Genomic DNA, 11,225 nt, shown 5'->3' with positions numbered 1-11,225 from the left:
ATGGCACTTTATTCCTTCAGAGTGCTGTAGAACATGAATCCTTACAATATACATGAGATGTAAAATCCATAATTGTATAGATTGGCAAACAGAAGTTAAGTGATTTTTCCCAGGACAAACACTGAGTTAAATTAAGAGCTTGGAATAGAACTCAAGCTTCCATCTCCAAATACCATGCTCAAGCCACTAAGTCAACCTTAGAAGACAAATGGAATGTTTCTGCATTGATACAATTAACCAACAACAAAGCACATCGAAATGTTAGCAGTTGTCAGGGGAATAGGAATCATACCTAGAGTTTTATTAAAAAGTCTTTAAGATATAAAATTTCACGATTGTTTATCACTTTCTATTTTGCTTCAAGATTCTGTTTTTTAGCTGCTGCTGCACATGATATGCCTTAGTAAATTTCACTTAGTTGTGAAGATGATTTTCCATATTATTCCTCATTTTCTGGAAAGAATGGTCTCATTTGTCATGCTTTCTCTTCTCTTTCAAGTGACTGAAAGATATGTTAAAAGTTCATCTCTTTTCCCTACACTTGATTTCTAGTCTCCATTTTTCATTTCAGTGAAAAAAAATCAAGTAAAAGATCTCCCTCTTGTGGTCTTCTGTATAAACTGGTTTAACTAAGTTTGTGAGTCCAGCAGAAAATCCTCCTGCTGCACATTCTTTAGAAAGATTTCCCTGAATTTTGTGTTCAAACATTAACAGAAATTGCAAATAATCACATTAAATACACACAACTTCTTTTTAGAAACTATCAGAAAAAGTTCAGCTTCATTTTACTTTCTATAAACAGTCTACCTTTTGCACATAAGCTATGAAAATTTAAAAATGCAATGCTGTCTCCTGCATACCACCACAGGAACTGAAATGAAAAAAAAATGCAGCAATAAGCTATGGAGATGAACAAAACCAAATACTGAGATGTGTAGACTGACCAATGTAGATGAACCCACACAAATTTCAGTTCTAAAAATTCACTTTAGTTTGAGTAATGCACGTAGTGATCTCTATCTTGCAAACCAGTTAAGAACAGCTGTAGGTTTGTATGAAAACACTCTCCAAACTTACCATGCAATGAGATTAACAAAGCCTCACACAAACATAAAAAGAAATGTTGTGCCTTTATTGGAATGGTGTTAGACTTTAAATACACCAATTTTGATAATCGGATTATTTGGTTTTAATTAGAAATGACACTACGGAACTGCAATACTGGTCCAACAGTCTCATCTTTACTTTTGTTTTTTTAAGCAAGAAATAGAATGAAAATGCACCGAGTAATCAGAAAGCACTAGCAGGCATCGGTTAACCCAAGATACTAGCTTCTTTGTTCCAAAAGCACTTGCAAACTTGGAACCAAGGATTTAGATTGGTCATAATTTGCAATAACTAGAGTGTCACGTGAGTAAGCTTCATGTGGCCATTATATATTTTTTTTAATTTACCATTAAGTTGGTCACTGGTATTTTTTCCTCAAATATTACAGTTTCTTTAATTGATATTTTTTCCTCAAAGTATAAAAAAGTATGAAATATAAACAAGCTCTTGCATTGTACACATGTAAGAGTACAATTCAAGCATTAGAGAGCTGACTATCTACACACCATCAAATCCCATCAAATCTTGGATAATTCATTAATATACAAAATATCAGGGCACAGAAAGAACTAAAACCCACTTCTTTGTTTTTTGTTACGCACAGGTTCAAATAGTCAATCTAAAGAAAAACGCCTTTAATTATTTTGGCTTTCCACTATATCCGCATATTGAGACACTTATTAAAATATTCCTGTTAATTGTGTTTGGTCTTTTTCTTATTGTCAAGTCATGTTTGTTATCTTAATACCCGCCATCCAGACAAACAAGTAATCAGAAAGATCCTCCTTTTCCCCACTTCCCTAGCCCTGACCCCTCCTGAGGTCAGCTTTAAGACATGACTCCAAACACTGGGTTGTGACGACAGATGCTAGGACCAATCTCTTCATAATCTTTTTTGGTGTGGCATACTTGGTAGAACTCAGGCTGGAAAAGAGGAAACAAGAAGTCAGACACTGCTTGCTTCTTGCATTTCAACTATATGTAAATCTCAATAATAATTGTGAAAACAGAGAGGTATATTGAACTGGGAAACTGTACTTAGTTTTGAATTACTACTAAATAAATCCATACAACATACATCACATTTTGCCAGAAAGCCAAATACAGTATTCAATAAAATATTCATTTAGAATAATGTGATTATTGTAAACAAATACATTTCATGACACTTGGCTGTCATTTGCTCCTTTAAATCTTTAAAGTCTTCATTAGACTCAAAGGAGTTTATATTTGCCTCTTCAGGGGGTACTACTAATTTCCTAATTATATCAGTAATAGTTATGAATGTGAATCAAGGATAGAATAAGACTCTAAAGAGTATCTAGAATGACTGAACCATGTTAAATTTTATAACCAACTTACTGTGGAAGCCAGCATTGATCCTCCAAACCAAACTGCATATCTTTGCATATGATGTGTAATGACTTGTACATCAATAGGTTTGGGCTACAAAGGAAAACAAAATGAATACATTAAAACGTGCTATTACTAGAAATGCTATATGAAATGTACTTTTTTTTTTTTTTTTTTTTTTTTTTAAACAGATCTAAATTTAGTGTTCATAGTTAAATCATTTCTTAAACACAGCTTATATATGTGCACTGTGCTATATTTACACAACCACTATTCTCCCCAAACAAAAACTATTTTAAAAAGTTATTTTTTTTAAATTTCATATGGATATTCCACCTACATAAACATAACACCCAGAAAATTTCTAGCTAAGACCTGAGCCATCACTTTGTAATCCACAGCCATAACTTTTCCTTTTCTAAATTAGATCACCACCAAATTAGTATCTTCCTCTCCACATCCACACAAAACATACAAATAACAACTCCAAAATTTGGAGTGGTTAGAAATGGATGTTTCCTCACTGTCTGGTGTATTGGTGTTGCAGGAAATAGTGTGTTTGATATAGTTTTATCATTCTAGATATATTTGAGTGTATTTTGCTAGATTATTATGAGTGCATGAAGTTGACTGAAATTTGGGAGTAGTTTTATCATTTTGAAAAGTTATTGTTTGCAACTACTAATAATGTTATTTAAGGTGATGTAATAAGGAAATCTGATTTTTCAATAATTGATTTATCTTGGGGAGAACGAAGGGCCTAGGTAGGTGATCTGGGGTGGACTCCAGTTCCTCTGTATTGAGACATTTGTGATTGAAGGGATGCACTAGTACATTAAAACAACAGTACCATGGGGAAGCCCTGTCTATAGCAATGCTTTGGCACAGGATGTGTGGCTCCACCAGTGCTGAGCTGGTGTGTCAAAGTCAAGGCAGCATCTGGAAAAGCCTAGTGCTGGAAAAGCCTAGTGTCTCTGCCGTGATGCAGTCATTGCTTGAAACACTCCCAGAATCACAGTACCTCCCTTCCCTCCAACAAATCTCTTACTCACACAGACATCCCTTATTTCCTCAGGTTACCACACCTGCTAACTCGCCCGTCTTTTTAAACCCCATATTCATGTCCCCATCTCTCTTACTGCTTATGTCCTTTGTGCCTTATACTTCTCAGTCTACCTCCCTGGCTCCCGAAGGTATATGAAAATTACTGCAGATGTCTCAGGCGTGTAATGTCAGAAAGAGAAAGCAGCTGACTGATCCTAGCACTTCAGTCACCTAGTCTTTGAAAATAACCTAATTGAGTTTTTGCTATCAGGGGACTAAGTATGTGTGCAATTAGAAATTTGAGAAGTAGGTCCTGAAGAAGAGCTCTATATAAGTTCAAAAGCTTGTCTCTTTCACCAACAGAATTTGATCCAATAAAAGATACTATCTCACCCACCTCTAATATCTTGGGCCCAACATAGCTACAACACCAAAACATATTCTAATAAGTGAGAGATGCTTAGTGTTTGTAAGGACAGTAATATAGCTAAAGTAATCCAAAGAAATGTAAAACCCAAGGAAGCATAAGAAGAGGCATTTTAATCATTAAAAGGAAATCACAACACAACCTTAACTATGGAGTCACTGTTGATTCCTCTAGTATATAGGCAGAGTTACACAAACGTTATATGCTTATCTAACAAATGCTGCATTAAAGTTAGATTTAAGGCCCAATTTGGGGGAAAAAAAACAAAACAGAAATTCATTTTAACTCAAATTTTCCCAGATGTTCATTTTGTTTAAAAAAAAGCAACGAGGTCAAGATCAGCATCTGATCAGTAGGGTGGAGTGCCCTTTCCCCATAACAGGAGTAAGCCCCATCCCTTATGGGAGAGGGAGAGTCTGTCCACACTTCAATTAAAAACTTGCTGCTGGCTTGGTGCCAGCTGACTCAGGCTCGTGGGGCTCTGGCTAAGGGACTATAATTGCAGTGTAGACCTATGGGCTCAGGACCCTGCAAGGTGGGAGAGTCCCAAAGCTCAGGCTGTAGCCTGAACCCTAATGTCTATACGTTAATTAAACAGCCTCTTAGCCTGAGCCCCATGAGCCCGGGAGTCAGCTGGCACAGGCCGGCCAGCCATGGGCGTCTAATTGCAGTGTGTACATACTATGAGATTTCTAAAGCTCATGACAGCAGCAAGGGATAGACAGCTCAGCTGTGAAGCAAAGGAAGCAGCACCATAGCTCTCTCTAACACAAGTATTGGGTTGAGACTATTCTCAGGAGTCCATTAATCTTTGTTAAAATAATCTAGAAGACCTTTATATAAAGAAGAATCAACTTTAGTTCAAAAGAACAAACAGAAGAGTGTTACTGCAGTAATTTTTTGTTACTTAAGATCCAGAATTTCCAGTAAACAAAGCACAGTAGAGAGAGATATACATGAGTCATGCACATTAGTTTAATGTATTGGCTAAGGAAACAAACCTTCAGTCTGCCACCACTCAGTTCCTCACTGAGTTTCAGCCGGGCATCAACAGTTCTTTTCAAGTCTCTTTGTAAACGGCGACCGAAGTCCCTAAACATGGTTGAACCTCCAGAGAGGACAATATTCTATAATGAACATGCATATACATTAGAAATAGGTCATTAAGTAATTTAAAGAATATCAAAAGTTAGTTCATAGCCTTGGACACAAGAGTGAAGACATGCTGATTATAATAATCATATTGAAGGTGCTTTCTGTTTTAAGGATTCGGACTTAAATTTCTGACTGATTAGTGATTTCAGGTACATCTATTTTTGGGTGCTTTATTTGAGAGACGTTACTGGGGCTTGATTTTCAGAATTTGGATACTTAGCACTTGTGACTGTCAAACCTCTTTAGGGTGTCAACGTGGACACCTAAAATTGAGGAATCCAGAATTACTAGTCATGTCTGAAAGCTGGCTACTGAATATTTATTGAGCCCCAGACATGGGTATTCAACTTATGGTCACCAATTTGACAGGGAATTCTTAAGTTATTACACAGAATGTTTTAAATTATTCACATTTTAAAATGTTAGATAAAGTACCACACAAAATTGGGCTGTTACACTGAAGGTAAATTGTTTAAGAAAAGGATTTAAATTCCCTTTGATCCCTACCACCATCTTTTTCTTTCCCTCATCCTTTTTTCTTTCCATTTTTATCCCTTTTCCTCCTCCTCTTTTAAACAGTATTACAGTCCTGAAACATTAAAATGGATCAATGTTCAAATTGCAGTTCTGGACTGGTCTTCTGCATATTAGACCCAAAGGCAGTGCAGTTTGCTTTTAATCAAAAATTACTACCAAGTTTATAAAACTAGGTTACTTACCAGTAACTGATATTCTTCGAGATGTGTTGCTCATGTACGTTCCACCATAGGTGAGTGCACGCCACTGTGCATGGTTCCCGGAACTTTTTTCCCCTTAGCAGACCCCGTAGGGCCAGCTCTGGTGCCCCCTGGAGTCCCGCGTGCATGCCACTGTATATGAGGCACTGCCGGCCTTACGCCCACTCAGTCCCTTCTTTCTGCCAACTCCGGCAGTGGGGACGGGAGGGTGAGTTCTGGAATGGACATGAGCAACACATCTCGAAGAACATCAGTTACTGGTAAGTAACCTTGTTTTCTTCTCCAAGTGATTGCTCATGTCCATTCCACTATAGGTGACTAACAAGCAATACCTTGGATGTGGGTAGGAGTTACCAGTGAGCTGCCCTCAGCACGGCTCTGCCGAACCCCGCATCCTCTCTCGCCTGCTGGACGATAGCGTAGTGGGACGTGAAGGTATGCAATGACGACCAGGTGGCAGCTTTGCAGATGTCCTGCAGGGGCACTCTCTCTCCAGGAAGGCTGTAGACGAGGCTTGAGCTCCGGTTGAGTGTGCTGTGATGGTTCCTGGAAGTGGCACCCTCGCCTGCTCGTAGCAGAACTTGATGCACGATGTAATCCACGAGGAGATGCCCTGGGTGAAGACAGGTGAGCCTTTCATCCGGTCCGCCACTGCTACGAAGAGCTGCGTCGATTTCCGGAACAGCTTTGTACGCTCAATGTAGAAGGCCAGGGCTCGTCTCAGGTCCAGCGAATACCATCTCCTCTCCTCCTCCAAACTGTGAGGTTTGGGAAAAAACAAGGGGAGAAAAATATCTTGGTTACAATGAAATTGGGAAACCACCTCAGGCAGGAAGGTTAGGTGTGGCTTCAACTGCGCCTTATCCTTATAGAATACTGTATAAGAGGGCTCCAAGGTCAAGGCCCTAATTTCAGAGATCCTCCTAGCTGAGGTAATGGACACCAGGAAGGCTACCTTCCATGAAAGCATGAGCAGAGGGCATGAAGCCATGGCTTCCAAAGGGGGGCCCCGTGAATCTCGGGAGGACCAGGTTGAGATCCCAGGAAGGCACTGGGTCGCGGACCTGCGGATACAGCCTCTCCACCCCCTTGAGGAACCTGACCAACATGGGGTTGGAGAACAGGCATCATCCCTCTAGTGGCTGATGGAAGGCCGAAATGGCCGCCAAGTGAACCTTCAACGAGGCCAACGCCAGACCCTGGAGCTTTAGCTGGAGCAGGTACTCCAGGACTGCCTGAAGAGGAGAGAGGCTGGGCAGAATGCCCTGGGACTCCACCCAAGAGGTAAACCGTTTCCACTTAACCCGATACAAGACCTGTGTAGAAGGTTTCCTGCTGCCCAGCAGGACTTGTTGGACCTGCACCGAGCAGGCTCTCTCTCCCTCTGTCAGCCGCAGAGCCTCCAGGCCATGAGGTGCAGGGAGTCCAGGTCTGGGTGCAACAAGCAATCATGGTCCTGGGAGAGAAGGCTGTGACGCCTCAGGAGCTCCGTGGGCGGGGCAATCGAGAGGTCCAGCAGCATGCTGAACCAGTGCTGTCTCGGCCAGGCTGGAGCGATGAGTAGGATATCCGCCCTGTCCCTCTTTATTTTCAGTAGGACCTTGGGAAGGAGCGGAATGGGTGAGAACACGTACATGAGGGTCCCCATCCAGTCGATGAGGAATGCATGGGAAATCGACCCAGTCTCATGACCGCGGAGCAAGCAGAACCTCAGGCACTTCGCATTCCAGGCTGATGCGAATAAGTCCAGTTGGGGAACACCCCACTTTTGGGGGATCATAGTCACTACCTCCAGGAGCAGCGACCAGTCGTGGCGGGGTAGAAATGACCTACTGAGGCGATCCGCCTCATCGTTCCTCTCTCCCGGGACGTGAGAGGCAGTCAAGTGGTAGTCGTGCCTCACAGCAAAGTCCCACAGACGGGTAGCTTCTTCGCAGAGAGCTGAAGAGCACGCCCCTCCTATCTGTTTATATAAAACATAGCTGTGGTGTTGTCCGTCAGCACCTGCACTACTCTGCCTGTCAGGAATCGGAGGAACACCCTGCACGCTAGGTGAATAGCCCTCAGCTCCTTCACGTTGATGTGCAAGCGCCTGTCCTCCCCCGACCAGAGCCCAAGTGCTCAGGTTGGCACTGATGTGGGCTCCCCATCCAAGGCGTTGGAGATTAGGGTGACCAGTGGGACCAGTTCTCTGAACAGAACGCCCTTCGACATTGCCCTGGGAGACCTCCATCAGTCTAGGGAGGCTAGGACAGGTGGGGGAACTGTGACAACCCAATTTAGCGGGTGTCTGCTCGGCACATATACCGAGGCCAATCACCCTGAAGTGGCCTGACCCTCAGGCGAGCTAGTCTCACTACATAAGTGCAGGCCGCCATGTGGCCTAACAGCTGTAGGCAGTGCACTGGCTGTTGTCATGGGGCATCGGTGCAGCTAGGAGATGATAGAGATCATCACCTTGAAATGTGGCTGAGGCAGGAAGGCTCTGGCCTGGGAAGCGTCCAGGATGGCCCCAATTAATTCTATGAGTTGCACTGGGGTTAGTGAGGACTTCTGCTTGTTTTTGAGCAGTTCCAGCCTGCTGCACGTGGAGCAAGTGAGGGTCACGCTCTCCTGCACTTGGGACCTGGACCTGCCCCTGATCAGCCGATCATCCAGGTAAGGAAAGATTTGCACACCCTTTCGCCTCAAGTGGGCCGCCACTACCGCCATGCTTTTGGTGAACACCCTTGGAGCCGAAGCTAGGCCAAAGAGCAGGGCTGTAAATTGGTAGTGGGAGCCAGCCACCATGACGCGGAGGAAGTGCCTGTGGAGGATGAACACATGAAAGTATGCATCCTTGAGTCGAGGGCAGCATACCAGTCTCCTGGATCCAGGAAGGGATTATGGAGGCTAGGGAAACCATGTGAAACCTGAGTCGTTTGACATATTTGTTTAGACGACACAGGTCTAATATGGTCTCAGACCCGCCTTTGCCTTAGGGATGAGGAAGTACCTTGAATAGAACCCCTTCCCCCTTCTGTCTTGAGGAACCATAACCACCGCTCCTATGTTGAAGAAGAGTTGCTCATGAGAGGGGTCCCTGAAAAGGGATGCGGGAGGGTGTAGAGGTAAACTGTATGGCATAGCCCACAGAGACTATCCCGAGGACCCAACAGTCTGACATAATCTTTGCCTATTCAGGATAGAAGGGCCTTAACCTGTTCAGGAAGGGGCGAGGCCGATCCAGGAGAGCAGTAGGGGCGCCACCCTCTGGCGCACCATCAAAACTGCCTCCTATGATTGCCCGACCCCCTGGGGGGCCCCTGCTGGGGGGTTGAGGACGACCTGGGAGCTGATTCCATCTTCTAAACTCCCTATTTCTGTAGGGTTGAAAGGGCCTAGGCGGAGGCCTTGGTTGCTGCTGCGCCTGGCGCCGTGACTGCTGCCTGGAAGCCTGGGGTATGTACAGGCCCAGGAAGCGAAGCGTGGCCCTGGAGTCCTTCAGATCATGCAGCTTCGCATCGGTCTGATCAGAGAAGAGGGCCAACCCATCGAAGGGGAGGTTCTGGATTGATTGCTGCACCTCCTGGGACAGGTCTGAAGATTGCAGCCACGAGCACCTCCTCATGGAAATGGTGGAGGCTATGGCCCTACCCGCTGAGTCAGCAGCGTCACTGGACGTTTGGAACGCTGCCCTAGCCACCAGGATTCCTTCATCCAGGATGGTGGTGAAGTCTGCGGCCTAGTCCTGGGGCAGGGCCTCAACAAACCGCCTGATGAAGTCCCACAAATTAAAATTATATCTCCCCAGGAAGGCCTGATGGTTGGCAATCAGGAACTGCAGGGCTGCTGTGGAATAAATTTTTCTCCTAAACAAATCCAACTTTTTGTTGTCTTTATTGTTGGGAGTGGAACCAGACTGACTGTGCCTGTCCTGCTGGTTGGCTGCGTCCACCACCAGTGTTCCCGGGGCCGGGTGAGTGAACAGATACTCGAACCCTTCGGCTGGGACATAATACTTTTTCTCAGCCACCTTCGACGTAGGGGCAACTGAGGAAGGGGTTTGCCACAGGGCCTTAACAATTTGGAGGACCCTATCGTGCACTGGTAGGGCCACTCACGCTGGGGCAGCTGCCGCCAGGACACTGAAAAGGGTGTCATCAGCCTCCACTAACTCCTTGACCTCCAGCCCCAAGTTAGAGGCCACCCTCTTGAGCAGCTCCTGGTGCACCCTGAAATCCTCCAGTGGCGCCTCGTCCGGGGAGGGGGAAGAGGACTGCCGAGGCGCGTCCTGCGGGTGCTCCCTTGCCTGCCGAAGGGATACAACCACAGAGGGTGCCTCCATGGGGTCCAACTCCTCGTCCAACGAGTGGTGTCTATGGGCCTTCTCCTGTGCCAGGGGCACGGACTGCACCCCCGCTGTCAGGGTGGATTGGGGCCCTGGTCCCATCTGGATGCCCCATGGGGCCCAAAAAGGCCATTGTTGCGGCCACTGTCCGTGGGGCCAAACCAGGGCTGACTGTGCCACCTGCTTTAATGCCTTGTGGGGTCGTCGGCTGTCCTGACGACTGTCCCCCCTGTGGGACCCCGACCCACTAGACCAGCAGTGCTGTGGCCGTCCTCGGTCCCAGGTGCCGTGCCAGGGACCATCCTCTCGATGCCTCCGACATGAAGGCCGACGAGAACCGCCTCCGTCGCCACAAGTGGTGCCGACAGATGGAGTCGCGCTCCGAAGAGCTCTCAGTACCGGAGCACCGTCTCGGTACCGAGGACTTGCGGCACTGCTTGCCCCTTGGTGATCAAGACCGGTGCCCCTCTGGCGTCCGGGTTCCATGTCGGGGACTGCGTGGTGCGGGGTCTTTGTATGGCGACCGGTTACACGCCGCCTTGGTGCAGGCGAACTCCTCAGTGCCAGGCATCTGGAGCAGAAGGCGTCTGAGCGCTGCCTGACGAACCTCGACCGGTGCTGCCTCTCGGCCTGCGCTGCCTCCGGTGCCAGGGATCGACATTGGCGCTGAGAGGTAGACTCCGCATCCTGAGTCGAAGCAGGCCAGCTCAACAACACCGACCTGGAGCGACTGCTGGGGGAGCGTTCTCGCTCTACCTCTGGTAGCCGTCTGGCGGGAGATCTTCCTCCCCGTACCGGGGATCTCCACTGCCCTTCGGGGGGACCCAACGTGGGCTTGCCCCAAGACACCAGCCCCTTCTTCCTCGGCGGAGGGGAGAGCGGAGGTGGCGTAGGCAAGGCCAAGAAGGCTCTTGTTGCCTGAAAAGACTCCGGTGTCGACGGCGTTGGCAGGGGCACTCCCCCACTCCCAGCTCGTAGATGCAGGCACCGGAGAAAACTCAACGGGCCATGGCCGGTGCATCTCCGCACTCGACCCCGCCCATACCGATGGCACAGGGGAGTGTCCACACTC

General features: G+C 46.5%; 1 protein-coding gene across 1 annotated transcript in view; it reads right to left on the bottom strand.

Annotated features, from left to right (window-relative positions):
* Window positions 1–746: 746 nt before the first annotated feature.
* ACTR3 (actin related protein 3) overlaps window positions 747–11,225 on the bottom strand; it is a 58,938-nt gene continuing 48,459 nt past the window's right edge. Inside the window, exons 10-12 of the mRNA XM_067549555.1 lie at window positions 4,933–5,058; window positions 2,470–2,553; window positions 747–2,031 (exon numbers count right to left, since the gene is read on the bottom strand). Coding sequence (XP_067405656.1) covers window positions 1,936–2,031; window positions 2,470–2,553; window positions 4,933–5,058 — 306 coding nt within the window. The 3' untranslated portion in view covers window positions 747–1,935. The remainder of the gene's footprint in view (window positions 2,032–2,469; window positions 2,554–4,932; window positions 5,059–11,225) is intronic.

This window comes from Emydura macquarii, unplaced genomic scaffold, assembly GCF_026122565.2.
Source record: "Emydura macquarii macquarii isolate MOO-44397 ecotype Brisbane River unplaced genomic scaffold, CSIRO-AGI_Emac_v2 contig_1253, whole genome shotgun sequence".
Lineage (NCBI taxonomy): Eukaryota > Metazoa > Chordata > Testudines > Chelidae > Emydura > Emydura macquarii.
This window is presented reverse-complemented; position numbering and strand designations above follow the sequence as displayed.